Source organism: Serinus canaria, chromosome 3 (genome assembly GCF_022539315.1).
Source record: "Serinus canaria isolate serCan28SL12 chromosome 3, serCan2020, whole genome shotgun sequence".
Classification (NCBI taxonomy): domain Eukaryota; kingdom Metazoa; phylum Chordata; class Aves; order Passeriformes; family Fringillidae; genus Serinus; species Serinus canaria.
In genome coordinates this window covers 52,598,195-52,616,979 of record NC_066316.1, presented here as the reverse complement: position 1 = coordinate 52,616,979, position 18,785 = coordinate 52,598,195, and the positions used below count along the sequence as shown (strand labels likewise).

At 41.2% G+C, this 18,785-nt stretch overlaps 1 protein-coding gene across 2 annotated transcripts in view; it reads right to left on the bottom strand.

The window, feature by feature from the left end:
• Positions 1-18,785, bottom strand: part of EZR (ezrin) — a 36,889-nt gene that overhangs the window by 5,066 nt on the left and 13,038 nt on the right. Inside the window, exons 2-8 of one of the 2 annotated variants that reach the window (XM_009095305.4) lie at positions 14,204-14,287; positions 9,515-9,610; positions 8,459-8,733; positions 7,600-7,683; positions 6,816-6,962; positions 3,365-3,461; positions 202-365 (exon numbers count right to left, since the gene is read on the bottom strand). In XM_009095305.4, coding sequence (XP_009093553.1) covers positions 202-365; positions 3,365-3,461; positions 6,816-6,962; positions 7,600-7,683; positions 8,459-8,733; positions 9,515-9,610; positions 14,204-14,287 — 947 coding nt within the window. Of the gene's footprint in view, positions 1-201; positions 366-3,364; positions 3,462-6,815; positions 6,963-7,599; positions 7,684-8,458; positions 8,734-9,514; positions 9,611-14,203; positions 14,288-18,785 lie in introns of those variants that run through there. The other variant, XM_009095306.4, reaches the window with a different exon arrangement.

Here is an 18,785-nt window from a genome sequence, read left to right as displayed (position 1 = left end):
AAACAGTCCCAAGGACACCCCAAGTCCCTGCCCATACTCCAGAGCTCCAGGGCCACACGTGCTCCTCCTGATCCTGGGATGGCTCAGAGCCTCGCCCACGCTACTGACCCCTGCCCAGGAATACAGCTGCTTGCTGAACCCTGGCACTTGGGTGTCATTTACTTCTGCCAAGCCACATCAGCTGCCTGTATCCAAGCCCACCTTTCCAGTTGTTTCTGGTGCTTCTCCTCCCGGGCCTGAGCTTTCATCTGCTGCACCTCAATGGTGTCGGGCTTCCTGCGCCGCATGTACAGCTCATGGTTGCCCATGCAGAGCTGCAGGATCCTCTTGTTAATTCTCAGACGAGGGGCATAAAACACAAAGTCCTAGGAGAGAGACTCCACCGTCAGTTTTTTCCAAACACTCTTTTTCCTCCCAGCTAACTGCAGACAGAACATCTTGTTGCTAATTTAATTCTAATCCAGACATAAATGCAAGACCATTTAAACACAGCAGCAGGGACTGCAAATATCATCTGAAGCCAAAACTATTGTGATTTATACTCTCCATTTAAAGTCTACATAGGATGTGCAAGTTACTCTTCTAGATAAAGCATCTTTTAGAGAAAATCCCAGATAGATGAATTCTCATTTAAATGGAGATTACTAGATGTTGCAGAAGGTTCTGGGTTGGCAGGTAAACATGCGGGCAACACACAGACCTCTAATGTTGAGTAGTTTTTCAGATTGTAGTTTTGTGACTGAAAGACAAAGCACAAACTACAAATTTGCAGAATTCCTCAATCTATCTGAATCAACATTCAAGACCCCACATGTTTTTTCACAGAAAAATGCTTTTCAATAGAATTCTTGTTCATTTCATGGCATTTCCTAGTTAAGCTGACCCAGGCTGTTAGAAGAGTATCAAATGAAAACTAATTTTTTAATCACCAACCACATGGGTTATTTGGAATATCAGGTTGCCAGCAGTGACAAAACAAATTATATTCTAAAATTTCTGGTTCAGTTGAAAGGACATTCCCAAATTTCTTATTACCAGTCCTATAATCAGACTTTTACAGAAATCATAAATTAGACTAGCTCTTCTAGAAGAAAACCAGCTAAGGAAGGGATACAAAGGGCCCAAGTTCACTACCTCCCTGATAATTTTTCTGAGTCCACAACCACCCACATCTACAACATCCTTGTGTCTAAACATCCTTGTGCTTTTTCTGTGTACTACATGGATAGTAGGCAAGCTGCCACATTACCACCATAAGTCAGTGCCCATTCCTTGGAATTACTCTACTATGGATTGCCTCACTGTTAGCAAGAGATGGAACCAGGTATGGAAGCAGTGACCATGTTTTTAATTGCCTGAGCTCAGAAGCACAACTGTGGCTATCTCTGGGAAAACTACAAGTCACACTAAGCAATTAAAAGCTCCCTAAGTGGCATTAAGATGAATATGCTGACAAAGACTGATTTTCTCCAATGCATTTTCCTAATGCACACTGGCTGCAGAAGAGGCAGTCAGGGCAGTGTGCTGTGCTCTCCCACTAAATCCTGCTGGAGCCATTCCGAGGCTCACAGGTCTGATCCTGATAATTGTGACTGTAAGCTGCTCATCCAACCTCCTACTTCTGACAGGTAATTGTAAAAACAGTTTGTGCACATTGTGATGAACAGGTTCTGTGCTGAGGCAAAGCTCACTTCCATGGAAGTAAATACTGAGGGTATGGACAGTGCTTGCGTTTGTCATTTAAGGCCATAATCAAGGGACACAACATTCAAATACAAATATAAAAAAATTCCTTTCTTTCCCCATCTCCAGCCTACCCCAGATCTCACACAACTGGGAGAAATGCACCCTGATATTTTAAAGATAATGTGCTGAAGATCTTGGAGTATAAGGGCAGACAAAGGCCAAAAATTAAAAAGTTTATCCCGGGCAAGGTGCCACAGGACTCAGACCTTTACATTACTGTAAATTTAAACACAGGCATACAGAATCCTCCAAATTAAAAGAGACCTTCCAACCTACAACTTGAGTGGACTGAGTATTTTGCTGTAGTTATGATGCCTGCCTTTTTAAAAGGAGGCACAAGCACCCAAAAAGACCCAGAAAACTTCCTGAATACTCAAAATTAGTGCCCAGGTAAATTCTTATTTTAGGCATAGCTTTAAACATACCATCAGCCAGGGAAATTAATAACTGACAGGGAAGGAGGAAACATAACTGAGGTTTTCAATGCTAACATGTTTCTGTACCAGCCTTTTGCAAGCCTTCCATTTCAAACTCAGATTTACTCTTTGGGGAGTGGGTGGAAAGCTGTGATGTGTGTTTTGTAATTATGTACAACACATGCAAGAGGCTCTTCTATTGAGAAAAGCATGCCTGACAGACCAGCTTTCTGTCTCTGGGGAGTTCTATTGTTTTCACTAACAGCATTACAGAAAAAAAGCTCCTCTCCCCCAGGTTCTTATCTGGAGGAAGGAAGAAATCCCTGCAGCACACAGTGCATTAGTATCCTTTAAATTACTGGGAGGATCTTTTGCTGTTAGAGATATTTATAAGCCATCATCCTTTGCCAAAGCCAGGCTGCTTATTATTTCTCTGGGCTGCACTTACCCACCAAGGCCAAGTACTGGGGTGGGGGAAGAGCAGAGGAGATCTTTCTCAACTGCTCCAATAATTTCACAAGACTGACCGAATGACATCCACCTACACCAGTTATTCCACCTTACATTCTCAACAGGTCAAAGTGAGTTTCTAATTCCTCACTAAAATAACTCTGAAAACATACTTTTAAGTATTGAAAAGCAACATTCACAGGTAGCTATATTTCAGCTCTCCACCAAAGTCATATCCCTGAAATTTACCTTGGTGTTCGAGAAAGTCAATGAACACATTTTTCTCTGTCAGTAGTGTGGGAGTGGGCAGTGATGGATGGGAAGCCATATGTATCCATGTGGTTTTGCAGTAGTATCTGAACTACTTCAGTAATTTTTTTAATGTTTGGGTGTTTTTAAATGAAAAAAATTAACCTATCAGCTTGCATGCACTGAAAGATATGCAGAGAGGACTCACAGAACTAGCAAACTAGAAAAGAGTCTCAAATTGAGCATGAAGTTGCCCAGTTTGCTACAAAAAAGGACTCTGCAGTTGTAAAATCCTTATCTTTTTCCACATTAGCTATCACTATCAGCCCTTCATTTGTGGTGCATAGAAAAACAGGATCTCTAAATACACTCTAAATACAAATGCTAATTTTGCATCTAGAATATCTGTGGCTTTTTCCTCTCCCAAGACCACTTTATTTTGAGCTGAAACAGTATCAGTTGTTCATATGCAGTATCCAGGAGTCCCTTCTAGATATACTTACTGGTGCCTTCTTGTCAATAGGCTTTATAACAAACTTCTTGTCATTGAAAGAGATGTTTCTGATTTCGCTCCAGGGGAACCCAATCTTTGGGGTTAATCTGGAAAGAAGAAAAACTTGTTTTAAGGGATGATGCAATAAACATTTTTCACCCATATTGCTTCCAACACACAGACTTGGTGAAATGCAATGCTTCACAAGCTTTCCCAAAAGAGAGAAGACAGTAATTGAACCAGAATACCACAGTTAGTAGGAAAAGAAGCCCAGTAACCTCTCTTACTTCTCATTTTCATCAGCCACCCTACTGACCTCTGGCTGTGTAAATAGGAATGGACTCTACTGAAGCCACATGCTCAGCTGCTTTTAAGCTTATTTCTTTTAACTCTGGTCCCAAAATCCACAGCATGCAGACTTTATGTGCAGTGGTTCCCTGTACAGGCCTCTCACAAATCATGGGAGGCATAACCCAAAGTAACTGAGCTGCTCCCCACACCTTACAGCACCCACAGGCAAACCTACCCTGCTGTGTTACAGCTAGCCCAGTCACCTCCATGCTGCCTTCACTCTGAAGTGCTGGACAGGCACCATTAGTAGGAGATTTATTTTCTGTTGTTTCCCAGAACGGGTTATGTTGGAAGGGACCACAGTGGATCATTTGGCCCAACCTCCCAGCTCTAGCAGGGTCATCCCAGAGCACATGGCACAGGAATGCATCCTGAATACCTCCAGTCAGGGAGACTCTACAGCCTCTCTGGGCAATCTGTTCCAGTGCATGGTCACCTGAACAGTAAAGAAGTTCTTCCTCACATTCAGGTGGAACTTCCTGTGTATCAGTGCCTGCTTCTTGCCCCATTGCTCAGCAGCACTGAGAGGAGCCTGGCTCCATCCTCTTGACACCCTCCCTTCAGATATCTCCTCCCCTAGATTGCAGGCAAGGTTAGTAACAAAGGCCCTGTTCTTTCCTTCCATACAAACTGCTCTTTGAGCCCATCCCATGAGTCACCAAGGGGAACTTTACTCGCTGGTCATGCAATGAGCTGTGCCACGTGGCTCCCCACTAGTGAAAAGCAAAGGACAAGATTCAGACTCCCAACTCTTCCTTGCTGCTGAGGAGTCCAGGTCTATTGCTTTGTTTGAAATTTTTCTATATGACTCACTAAACATTTGATATTTTCCTCTGCCTTAACTTCTCCAGAGTCTTGCATACAAAAACCATCCAGTTTGTCATGAGATCAAATGTTTCTAAGCCATTCCAATACTTCACCTTCTTACACCTGATCAGCTCTGCAGCAAGTTCTAACATCACAAGGCCTTGTGCATTTGACTATAATAAAGTTCTTTAAATAGCCCAATCAAATATTTTATTTTTATATTTAATATCACATTATTATTCTTTTATACTTCTCCTAACAAGGGAGGGTATATTCTCTAGAGATAGCTGTTAATGATTAAGAATTGTAATAATTGTGTCTCACATAAAAAATAATGACAATAAGTAATCTTCTTGTAATTCTCTAACTGCTCCAACATATGTGTCTCTGTCACAATTATTGCAAATTATTTGAAGACACAAGTATTTAATGTTTAGCACTTACAGAAATGTTTATCATCACAGTGGACCACTCAAATTCTGTAAGAATTCTATGGAGCACATTGATTAAAGAAAAAAAGAGCAATTTTGGGAAGAATTTCCGTCATTGTCAAAGAGATGGAAAGCTACTACATCAAAAGATTTTGCTGGGTCCAAGCACAAAAAACCCCTTGCTTCGTTTCAATTCAGACATCAAGAATAAAATTAACCCTCTTCAGAACTATCCACTCCCTAACCTCTAACTCAACTGCAAAATTATGCAACAGTGTGTGTGTGTGTGTGTGTGTGTGTGTGTGTGTAACATTAAGAACTGTAAAGAAAATGATTTGATTAGACTAAGAGTAACTAATTACTCCAGCCTCCATCACATTAGTACAAGTGCTTAAATCCTAGATAATACAGTATGACAGACAACTAAAATAATTCACTCATTAGTAAGTCCTACTGCAGATTCTTCCCTTCAATGCAGGGAAAAAAAAGCTTGAATATACCCAGAAAGAGGACACTGACATGCACTGCAGTACAGAGGCTCACACACCTACAGCACAGCCTCTTTTTCCTTGTGTTACACTCCAACAATGAAATCTCTGCTTCTTCCTCTTTGCCCTCAGTTCCCAAACTTAGCACCTACAGACCAGAGGTGCCATACACATTACTATTTTTCTAGTCCTCACATCTGTTGGAAAGACTTAATTATATAGTGGCAAGAGTTCCAGCAGAAATAAGCAGTTTATTCCAGCACTGTATTTGTTTTGCAAACGCTCTCGATAGGTCTTCACAGTCAATGGCTACACTCTGATTTCTGCAGCTCGAAAAACCTGTTTGTGTGACCATGGTTACATAGCAAGACCAGTCATTCAAGACTGAAGTATTACATGAGCGAAACTACTTTTCTTTCAAGTGACACTCCTTGTTTTCTGGGTGACAGCACATATTAGCATTGCAGAAAAACTGCCTTTCTCTTTGCCTTATCAACAGAAGATGCAGAGAGTTCCAATTAATATTTGGGTTGCAGTCAAACCTTTTTGGAGGCAAAGGCGTAGAACAGGTGAAATCCATTCTGTATTTCAATGATAGTCTGTTACAGATTAGTGACATGAAACAAAGATTTGAAACATTGGGGAGAGGAAAAGAAAGCAGTCTAGACAGCAATGCTCCATCTAAAAAATATCTATTTTAACTCCCTTCAATCCTTCAGTTGCAGAGTATTAGAAGAGACTAGCAGTCTTAGACACAGCTGTTCTCACCTTCTTATTATGTTTATTTATAGATGTAGTCTATCATTTCCCACCTACCATCCAATTAATAATGGCTCTGCCTTTACCAGAAGGGCTGATTAAAACTGTGTGTACTTCAGTAAGCCCTCATTTCATTCCTTGTTCACAGTAACTATATAGGTTAGCCTCTCCCTGGGTTCTGGGTGTCACCCAGCTTTGCTTTTGTGTCCACCCCATAATCTGCCTTTTTCAGAACCGGGCAGCAGCACACACATCCATCATTAACTTCAGGACAGGAGTTTCCTTAGGTGTCTGCAGATACTTTAGCCTAGCCAGGTTCTCATTGTGGCCACTGATGGCAAACCTGGTGACCTGACTCAAGGAAAAGCCTGGTAAAATCATCAGTTCAGGATTCAGCTCCACCACTGTGCACGATTATGAAGATGGCATTGTACAACTGACATCTCTCTGTACAGAGCAGGTAGTGTTAGCAGCTCAGGAAAGACATAAAAGCACAGGGGATGTGAAAGACCATTTCCTAGCTTCACCTACTGATCTAAAATTGGTACACAAGCATTCCTGTAAATGAGAAATGTCCCATACCAACCCTCTCTTGGAAGATCACAGGCAAAAACAAAAGCCTTACTTATCATCCTTTTCATAGATGTTGAGCCCCAAGGCATCGACTCCCAACCAAAGATCAGTTCCTTTCTTATTCTTGATTTCAAAGTAGTTGATTCCATACATCTCCAGGTCTTGGGCAATCTTCAGGTATTCCAGCATGGCATTCTCTCTGATTGAGACAATAAAAAAATCAGATAAATGAGAAACCAACGTCAGCTCTATCTCAGAAAACACAAACACATCAGAAGAAAAAAAAAATTTCCTAAACCTCAATTCAAACATAGAAGTTAAAACTGAACATTCACCATTTAGGATTTACTTTAGAAGTTATGATATCACGTCTACGAGCACACACAGAGAATATTTCCATATACCAATCCCTAGTACTTCCAGGCAGAATATCAGCAACATTCACCTCTCTCAGCACTCATCTTTGTCTCAGGGTACAGTGAGTAGGAAAGGTATAGGATCTGAGCTTTCTCCATCTGTCAGTGCAAATGCTTCAATGACTGTAAGGTTTGACAGCACCTTTACTCTTTCTCCCCACTCAAAGCTATCACTAATACAACGTGCACATGTCCAAGATCTTCAGGAAGCCACACTGTTCCAGCACAGCACAAAATATACTACTGTGCTTTACCATGTGATTCAATACTGAACTAAAAAATATACACCAGGAGTTGGCTGACACAGGCAACTCAGAGTCTAAACCACAGACTAACAAAACCATGTTGTAGAAATGCAAACTTAAGGTAATCAAACAAGCAGCAAGGTGATCAGCCCAAGGACCAACACAAAACACTCACTTGAGCATGCCACTGTGCTCAGCATGCCACACCTGGATCCGTTCTTCCCACTGCTCTCTGGAGAGTTTATGCTGGTCCATCACCCTACACGAGGAAACAGATACCAGCAAGATTAGAGGTTCTGCAATACCCACTGATGGTGATCTTTGCTATGGTCTTACTCTCATCCTGGTGGAAGCCTTACTGTAGCCAAAAGGAAAACCCTGCTCAGCCCAAAGTTGTTCTCGATGGAGAAGAGCAATTCAGAATGAGCAATAACCCTCTGCAAAGCCTTTCTGGTCACTGACCAGACATTTGTGCAACCAAAACTCTGAAAACAAATCACACACATACTGTAGACACCAGGGGATTACAGCAAAGCAAAAGTTGGTACAATCCCTGGAAATAGAAATTGCTGCAGTGTCATCAGGAAGGGTAAACAGAAGCCATTGGTCTGATAACATCCACTGATCCTGTGTGGGGATGGACTGTGAAGCCACAAGACATGCTTTCCACATACAAGCTTTTTAGGACTGTACATTAGGATTAAGGACACACAGCCCAACCTTCTTCAAGAATGACATATTCTTGACTTAATGCCGCTCTTTTCTTCTTCGAGAGGAAACATTCATACTGCCACAGTTACCAGCATGGCTGCAGTGTTTAAGAAATAAAATCTGAATACAAAACTATATTTCCTCTCTAACCAACCCAAGGAGAAGCAAAAATATACTCAAACACAACAGATAGAAATAAAATAAGGGAGAACCCCAATTATATGCAATTCAATTAAAAAAAACAAAAACCAAAGATGCTTTTAAATGACACTCTTTGCATTAAAAAAAAAAAAAAAAGAGACTGCATCAGCCAATTCCTTCACCTTTGGGGGATCAGACGCTCTGAATTGAGGTATCCAGGCTTGTGCACCTCTTTGTTGTAATCTCCAAATTTGGCTTGCACAGCATAGGAACCAAGAAGTACTGCTGTTTCAGGAGGACAGTAGATCTCATCACTGAGGATCCCTTCCTTCACCTGCAGGAAGAACAGCTTCTGCGTGATGTCCTGAATCAGCTCTTCAGACACATCCTCTGGGAAGAACTTGGCACGGAATCTGAACTGGAGGGGATTCTCCTTTCTGATTTCTTGAGCAGAAACCTGAGGACAGAGGCGACACCACAACTGAGCAGGTGTTTTTTTGCAAACAATAGATTGCTTTAAGACAGAAAAAAGAGTTTGGGGTGTTTGCCATAAGAGGTGAGTGACTGGCAACTCTTTAGTGGAATTCCTTAATTCTCGCTGCTTACTGATAGGAGAGAACATGGAGGAGATGCATTATGTTTTCCGACTAAGCCAGTTAAATCCTGTTTGTACAGCAAACATTGGTCACTGGAGAATGATTTACTGTGATGTATCAGATGGCAAACCCACCTGTGTACTGTGTGTGTTTGACAGAGAACAGCCCCCTGACATTAACAGGTGTGTCACTGACTGCCCCACCAAGAAAAGCAGTTCATGCCCTCATAAGAGCTGGGAACACAAAAACAGGAGCACATCAGAGGCATCAGCACTTGGCAGCCCAGCTTGGAAGTGCTTAATTAGGACACAACTGATCCTGCACAGGTAGGGCCTAAGTCCATCCTCAGCCAAGGTGCTCCTCCAGCCACAGAAAGTGCAGTTGCTTTTTCCCAACAAAGTATCCAGGTGCTGCTGTATGTGTGGCACGTTTCCTGCAACTCAGAGAGGGAAAGGGCTTCTACCATGTCAAACCTCACCCATGGAGATCACAGTGTTATCTCTAAAAACAATCCTGGAATTATGAAAAGTAGGGCACAATCAATCAACAGCAGGCACAAGGTGTATAAAGTTGCAGCCAATAACACATCAGGAAACATACAAGCTTTAACCTTTGGCCAGCAATTAGCCCAAAGTCTGTTACCTTTTTATCAAGCTTCAGCCAAGTTTGGAATCCTTTGTTGTCCACATACTGAAGACCAAAGTACCACACTTCTCGCAGACCTATGGTTTTAACCACCTGCAACAGAAAGGTAAAAAAGAAAAAGCTATTGCAGGAAAAACTTCACTTGAGGTCCAGGTATCCTTTTGAGTCCCACATCACCTGTGATTGGTGCAGGCAAGAGCCTAAACCTAGTCATCTCTTAATTTCACCTTGCAGACAAGGATGTACAGCTGCCATTGTAGATGATGATGACAGCACAGGTTAAGACACTTGTCCCACCCAGTTTCTAGAAGATGATGATCTTGGGGAAAGCAGGTGAGATAAACAGCAAGTGACAGGCCACCAACTGCTAGACTGATACACTGGCAGAGGGTGGGGCTTCTGCTTGCTTTTTATCTACTGACCCATCTTAAAATCGTACTTAGTGAAGCAGATGAGTTATGTCACCAAAGTTTTTGGTGGGATGGTCTCCAATGGCATTAGTACTAACTACAACTAGTTAGCAGTACTAATGGCTCAAGTGACCTTGTCTGCCAGTCACCAGAGACTATTCCTTCTAGAAGAAGCAATTGAGAGCTGCTTCATACCCCTGCTGTGAGGCTCTGAGAGTTAAAATAAGATGCAATATTCTCAGTCAAGGTTATTATTTTTTTAAATTCCCCAAAAGGCTGAGTTTATGAAGGACAAAAATACATTGATGCCCCCACACTAGGACAAGTTTCATTTCATATATTGTAAATACTAACCAGCTGAAAGACACAGAAACACCACCAACACTTACTAGAGAAGCAATCCTTTTTGGAAGTGTTCCACTTCCTCAGTGGAGGACAGAGCCAACAAGTCTCTGACCTTCACCTACTCTTGACAGCTTGTTCTTATAGCCAAGTGCTTGGCTGCCAGCTCATCTACCTGGAAAGCTGTGCTCTAGACACAGCCAAAATCTGCAAAGATCAACTACATACATAGCTGGATTACTTCCTTTATGTTATTTGCAGAGTAGCCCCTCAAAAAGGGATGTAGGCATCACTACAGGGAGCTCAACTGAGTGGAAGACAAGAAGAATTTAAAACCACTTAGTGAGTTAGGTAAGTGTGACTGACTTGGGAATGTGTAGTTACATGTGCTTTGACAAGTCTAAGACCTCAACCAAGGATTTGTTTCACCTTCACATTTATGGTATTGCTGGAGACACTCTGGCTGGAGAGCAGACTTGAGAGAAACAATGTCACATTAGCTAAGACTAACTAGAGTTTATCAAAAAGACAATAAAACACACCAATCCAAACAAACAAAAACCCAAACCCCGTCTCCTTTTAAAAGAAGAGCTGGGCTCTGTAAATAATTCAGCTTTTGCTTGACTAAAATTCCTTTTCCCTCCTCCCTCAAAGTGGCTTGTTTCATCATGGAAGAGACAAGTTTTCTGACAGCTATAGAAATGCTCTATAAACTTCCTCCATGGAAAAACAAGGAAGAAATAAGAAACGAGGCATTATATACAAGATGAGAGACACGTCCTCTGCTTCCTCCAATGCATGAAGCCGCAAATCTTGAGTCTTCCCATTCCATCCAGTTATGCATTCACTTCCAGAGAATGCCAGTGACACCCTCCTCCATCTGAATTTCTTTTAGGCATGGTCAGGAGGGCACATGACAACCTGGGAGATACTCCAGCCATCTGCAGAGCCCACTGGGTTGGTTCTTGGGATGCCTCAGACCTCACTGCAGCATAAACTCTGCACAGGACTGGCTTGAGTGGAGTGGAACTTAGTATTCACAGGTTTCCTTATTTTCCCTCTCCTGTAAAAGGAGCTATAGAACACCTTACATGCATGATGCAGACATGCTAGCAAAGCCTAGCTCTGGTTTCTGACAACCAGGCCAAGAAATCACCTTGTAGTTTTTAAAAATAGCTTGCTTCTTCAAAACCCCCACAGTGGTTCTGCAGTTCCAGTTGGGCCACTCCCCATACCTGTGAAAACCTGTTGCCTCCACAGGCTTTATCTGAGTGTAAACTCCACCCGAGATAAGGGCCTAGTGAAAGGCTTGCTCAACAGAACTGAAGAGAGAATGTATGGTCTTCACCTTTTCTGGTTTGTGCTGCTCAGTTCTACACCAGCCTTCCCTTGATATGCAGAAGTATCCCCCAACAAGGTATGAAATACGGATAAGAATTTCCAGTGACAGGTTTTAAACCCATGCCACTGGATGTAAGGAGTAGGTCTATCCCAACCATGCACTAAGCGCTGCAGTAAGCATTCTTCAGAAATCCCTAAGTATCCAGACAGCAAGCTAAAATAGAAGTATCTTGAATCTGAAACATCCTGCCTTTTCCATGTTCTCAGGATGTTCTCAGGATTTTGAACATCTCAGCTGAAAGCAGAGAAAGTAGTTTCCCTTCTGCCAGAGAGATGACCCTGACTCTGAACAGATGTAAGCATCAGTTAATATACATGGAGGAGGGAAGCACTCATTGAATGCTTGTCATAAGGACACACTTACAGTCTAATCTAAAAGCATTGCTTTTAAAAGCCTGGCTTTCAGTAATTTGGATTTTCATACTGATGGAGATAAAATCCAATTTCTCTGTTTTGGATCAACATGAAAGGGCCGGGGGAAGAAGTTACTCTGATGCCATGGTGATCAGCATGAGTGGAATCATAGAATTATACAATGGCCTGGGTTGGAAGGGACCTTAAAGATCATCTAGTTCCACCCCCCTGCCATGCACAGGGACACCTTCCACTAGACCAGATTGTTCAGAGTTCCATCCAAGCAGACCTTAAACACTTCCAGGATTAGGGCATCCACAGCTACTCTGGACAACCTGTTCCAGTGCTTCACCACCAACACAGTAAAGAATTTCTTCCTTATATCTAATCTAAAGATGCTTCTTTCAGTTTGAATCCATTCCCCCCTGCCCTGTCACTACATGCCCTTGTAAATAGTCTCTCTCTAACTTTTTTTTAGGGTTCCTTTTAGGTACTGGAAGGCTGCAGTTAGGTCACCCCAAAGCCTTCTCTTCTCCAGGCTGAATAATCCCAATTCTCAGCCTTTCCTCATAGGAGAGGTGATCCATCTCCCTAATCAACTTGGTGACTCTCCTCTGGAAGATCAAGCAGCAGGTACTGTTTCCATAAAAATGCAGGTTTCAAATGCACTTCAGCAAATCTCCAGTTACAGAATCTAGAATATTCTGAGGGAAGAGACAAACAAGGATCATCAAGCTCAACTCTAAAATGAATGAACCATATGGGGATTGAACCCTTGGCCTCTGTGTTCAATGAATACTTGATGTTTATCCCACATCAGTAGTAATGAAAAGGAATTTAAGTTAGATTTAATGCTAAACACAAGCTGGACTACTCAGTTTTGTACTGTGAAGTTCTGCAGTGATTAGTATTTGATTTCCTTCTTTCATTCCATTCAAGAACTCACTAAAAGCTTTTCCCTGTTTGTTTGCTGGGGGTTTGGAGTTTTGTTTATTTTTTATCTGATTTGTGGGTTGTTTGTTTGGGGGATTTTTTCTGGGTTTTCTTTTTAAGTACTTCTCAATGCACAATTGCCATAAGGCCTAGCAAGTTTAGTCAACTCACTGAAACAAGAATTGTACCAACAATACCCCAGAAGGAATGGGTGTTGTTCAGCCAATACTGCCTGCTTGAGTAGAAGTACAACCACCCTTAGCTATCAAGGTTAGTGGGTACAAGGGAAGAAGTACAAACAACAGTTTGTGAACATGTTAAAATGAGGGACTGAAGTCTGCACAGATCAATTCTTATTTTTCAGGTCTACAGCAGAAATGACTAGAAGCAACTATTTTTTTTTCCTTTGAGTTGCAGAGCAGTAAGTAAATTTTTTTTCTGCTAAAATCTAGGCCTTGCTTCAGTTTTATAACAGCAAGCTACTTTAATCAATAATAACAAAGTTTCACAAATAGCACACAGTTTGTTTTAGTTGTCTTTATCTGATCTTTGCAGGTCCATCCTCAAATAGACCTGAATATTGTTAAAGCAGTAGCAGGAAGAATAATAGTACAGGAGGACAGTCATGGCCACTCAAGCTCTCCACTTCCCTGGGAATCCCTGAAGGCAGGCTGCACTAATCTCTGCTCCATCCTGCTGCACAGGGGCTTCTAACAAGGCATGCTGTCTGTAAATGCTGCACAAAAATCACAAATACTCTCCTGATTTTCCAGTATTTTGACAAACTCAAACACCTGTGCTAACTCAAACCCAGCATTTGAATGAATGCAGCCATGCCAATGCCCTCATCAGCCACCTGAAGATCTGATTTGGAACAGTTTTATGCACAAGTGCAACATTTCAACCTTAGAAGTTAAGAACTATGTAAGAGCTAAGCAGTATTTCAAAGTAAGAGGTACATTTTTACATGCTAGCTATGCTGTCTAAATATTTTAGATCCCTTGTGACAGTTCATCATCCAACATGCTGGGAAGACAGGTTTCACTGGAACATAACATACCTGCAGGGGTTTTTGCTTTTTTCTTTCACTGTGATGGAATTTAGAGATCTTAGTTCAGACTGGGGCCATTTGATTAGGAGGTAGAGAGAAGAAAGATAGGCTTGGAATCCAGTCTAAAGAAAACACTATAGTCCAAAACATACTCCAAAATTAAACAACAAGAGCCCACACCAACCCTTCACTGACCTGGTCAAACAGCTGTTTGCCTGTAGTGTTTGGCTGGATGGCAAACTCCAGCTCTGCATCCATAGTAACAACTCGAACGTTGATCTAAGGAAAAAAACAAAAAGCATTGTTTAAGATGCACTGAAAGTTACTTCTAGGTGTTAACACAGTCCTTTGTGTACAAGAGTCTCCACGCTTTGATGCACTCCTGTAACCTCTATAATAAACACACTTAAGCCTCAATTAGAATCCTGTTATCACACCAGCAAACTTAATTGGGGCACTCATTCTGCTGTTTTAACCAAATTGCTCCACAGGTTTTCTTACTCAACACAGGATTGGACAGATCTTCTGGTTCAACAGGAGGGTATTTTAGACCTGACCCTTTCCAGGCCAAAACCCTCTTGGACTAAGAGCTACTGTGGGTACACATTATAGCTGCCTGCCAGCCATCCCTTGGATTACGAAAGGCCCTAATGACTAAATTAAATTTAAGACTTATAATTTAACTTCCATTTATATTAGAGCTGGAATTAATCTAAGGTTTTAAAGGCAAAAGGCTGCAGATTATTCTTACAAAGCAATCAGCATTAACCTGATAAATGTTCATTCTTTCCCTCATAAAAATATATTCAGCACATAAAAACAGCAGTAACAGGTACTGAATGATTCTACAGGGCAGGAGTTCAAAAAGCTCTTGCTGTCAGTGAAGAAACAACATAACTAGATTTACTGCAATGGCACTAGACTGCAAGAGAGAGGTTACTACTAAATGCAGAAGGCAAGAGTGTTTAATGACTAGAAAAAGTCTATTAGCAGTTAATCAGGATGCAAAAGCAATAACTAATCTTGGAGGGAATGACATAATAACCAGTAAAATGGCAAATCAGGAAATTATTATCTCCAACTGTTCTGAATACAGCTTGTAATATTATACTACTTCTCAAAAAACCCAACAGTCCCAAAACAAATCTAAAAATCCCAAACATGTATGATTGTGTAGTATAGTTATGCTACAAGGCCAGACAATATGTAAGGTACAGGCAGATGAGATTTCATGACAATTTCCCAACAATCTGTAAATGCCACATTACAGAAAGCCAAGAGGCCAGGAGAGCCTGGCCCACATCTGAAGAAATGAGAGGTAAAAGAGGTAGGAGAGGAATAGAATCGCTCACTACAAAGCTCTGGCCTTCAGCAGTTCCTAGCAACTTAATTAATGCATGATTAAACTCTAGGATAAATGTCAGGTGTAACAACGTTACAATTAACACAGAATTGTGAATTAAACAAGTTGCTTCAGCTAGTTTTAGTAAAATATATTACAAAGCTTTGCACTCCTTTTTCAGTGAGACACTGAATGTTGAACCAACCTTCCTCAGTTTAATAGTGGACCTGGCAATGTTAGGTTAGTGGCTGAACTTGATGTTAGAGATATTTTCCAAACTAAATGATTCTATGAAGGCATCAAGTATCTTTATAGAGTTGTTTCTTTTCTTCGGCTCCCACATGATAGAGTATCCTCCCAAAGAAAGAAGACTGAAGGCACTTTCCAAGTCACAGGACCCCAGAACTGAACCAGAGAAGATGACTTAGTGACACCACTTTCAAGATGTATTTTTAAAGCACTGTCCTTTAAATTAGGACCTTAAAAACTTTCTTTAACTGCAAGATGGAAGAACAAGCAAGAAGGTAAAAGGAGTTCTTGGAAAACCTAACAGCAGCATTTGAGATCATAACAGAACACGGGATTATGCTTAAGGTTTTCTTCCTGCACCTTAAGAATCAAAGGTTTCCCAAGCAAAGAACCAAAGGTTTCCCAAGAAATGTTTCCAGTGTAGGAGGGGAGGGGAAGTTCAGATACCAAATTCTCTGGAACAGCAAGTCTGCAATTCAAAGATGTGACCTTAAGAAACACCTGTTGCTTAATCCCTCTCAACAATAAATCCCTAATCATATTCTAATCCCTTTCTACCCACTTCAAGAAAACATATGCTCATTGTCTTAGTTTTGTGCTGAGCAAGTTATTTGTACTTCTGGCTGAAACACTATAGAAGTGTAAAATGAGTATTGCTTTACAAGCTAAAGAACTTAAAAGGAGGTGCTTCTTCCTCCTTACCAGAAAACCTGCAGAATGCTGGCTGAGTACAAAATTCCAGCTCATTCCAGTATGTATTTTCCTCTACCTCTCCTTAGTGGTTATCTGCTAGTAAAGAAAGTTAAACCCCCTAGTCTTGTTTTACTACAATCCTCAAAGACTGTAGGATCAGCTATAGAGTGAGCTATTTAGTGCATTTAGCTGCTACATATTTCATGAATTATTTTAGTATTAAGACCAAAAAAGCAGTAGTCATCTGCTTTTCCACTTCAATCATTTAAAGTTAGAAGCATGCAGGAACATGACTACTTGGTTATCCAAAAAGCTTCCAAGGACACTTGTGGCCTGCAGTAAAGGTTAATTTCTGTGTTCTTTAAGGGCTGCATAACCATCAGGACAAAGAGGAATTTCCCTGGTGCCCTCAGACAAACTGCCAGCCACATGACAGAGCAAGAAGAGACCTTCTGTCCCTTCAATGAGTTGATGACTGCCTGAGTCTCCTTCCTGCCCTATTAAGCTCTCCCAGTTCTCATCTCCAAACCTTAGCCTTGGCTTCAAGAACATAATGATTTTAACAGTGTTTCTAAAGGGATGTCCTACAACCACTCCATACAAGCTTTTAGCCACAGAGAAAAGAGAAACTCTTAGTAAAGCAGCAAACAGAGCTTAACCCACATGAACCCTGGTTTAGACAGCCTGAAGAAACCTCGATGCCTGCTACACTGGGAGTCGATCAGTTTGGCACTCAGCTCAGACCAGATGGAACTCCCCACGGTGCCAAGATGATTAAATCAACACCTGATGTGCTAACCAATTCAGGTTTTGTTGGGGAGGAAAACAACCAAGAACTCAAACTAATTTCCATGAGCAACAAAAAGAGGAAGACACAGTTAGGAGAACTTTCACAAGTGAAGTTCTGCTCACCCTGTCTAGGCAAGGCATGTCCTTTATAAGATCCTACCAAATCCTGGCAGCAATCCAAGACAATGTTGAAGCCATACCCAAAATGAAAACAGTTCTTCATTTTTAAGAGCACAAGGGTGTGGAGAGAACAGCACATGGCTGTTATACATTAAATAAGGGTTATATTAAAAAATATGTGCTTTTATGCACAAAACACACTAAAAATCCTGGACAGCAAAACGTAACTTCTTTCATGATAGGCCAATGTCATAACACTTTATTATTCTGGGGGTTGGAAATAGATTATATTTAAGGTCCTTCCCAACCTTAACTAATCAATAATTCTACTTTTATGTCTGAGGCTAACACACCTAAAATGACAAACCTTTAAGGTTTGCTTGTGCATACAAAAACATTACAGAACAAAAGTTTTTCTTATTCTCCTGTCTTAGGATGCATAAAATTTCTAACAAATTTGATCCAGAAGGAAAAAGCATGCTGTTGAGAAGGCAATGCCATTTACATTAAAAGGAAAAACTGTCCATGAAGCTGAAGAATTTAGTACACTGAAAGACTGAACACCAGTTCCATGACTTCATACTGGCCTGTAACGTGCTAGCTACCTTACCAACTCCAACAAGAGAATAGAAGATGAAGGCCAGAGGGAGAGAGAACTTCAGAGTACAGTTTAAAGGATTGTAACAGGATGGAAAGCAATGGTAGTTAGAATGGAATCTTCTGTGCTTTAGCAATGCCCTTAAGTCATGCATTTGTTTCTTTTGTTGCCGATAAAACAGCATCTTTTCTAATGCTAAGTCAGTAGATCAATCTGTGGGGCAGGTGCAGCCTTTCAGAGTCCATGCATATCAGTAGAGTAACTAGAAAAATTAAAGTGTCATTTGAAAAACATTCAGAGAACACTCTCTTAAGGAGGCAACACACTGCCAAGCAGCTGAGTGGCACCATGTCTGTGGAAGAATCCAGACCTAGATAGGAACCCAAGAAGACATTGCCTCTTCAACCCCATCCTCTCACAAACACCCAGTTTTCAGGTGCGTTGGACACTGAACATACAGCTGTGGGGTTTTTTTAAGTGCAGAACCAGTATCTGATTGCAGGCAACACTGTATCTTTGAAGTTAACCATCCCTTTGCTGATACTGCAGCTCCACCGAAAAACATCACACACTAAAGGGGAAAGGGCAGGGAGAACAGGATAAAAAACCCACAGCTCTCAGACACACTATGCTATTGTGGATATTTTGCACCCTGATGCATGTAATCGAAGAGTTCACTTGCATAATAAAATAGTTTAGTGAAACCACGAAGTTGTGCAAGTCATTTAAATATGACCATACAATTTAATTTTAGTAAATACATATGATAAAGGGCACTAAACACCAACTTTTACCCATTAACACAGGACAAACCGGCACTTAACTGTGTCACTTATCATTGTCATTAGGCAGGTCTAAATGCCTTAGACAATGCTCAGGAATGTTTCCTTCCCCTTTCCAAGGAGGAAGAAAGACCAGAGTCTCCTAAACAGCAGGTTTTCAAGTGCAGTGTCTTCCCAAGTGGTGGCAATTGGCAGTGGAGAAAT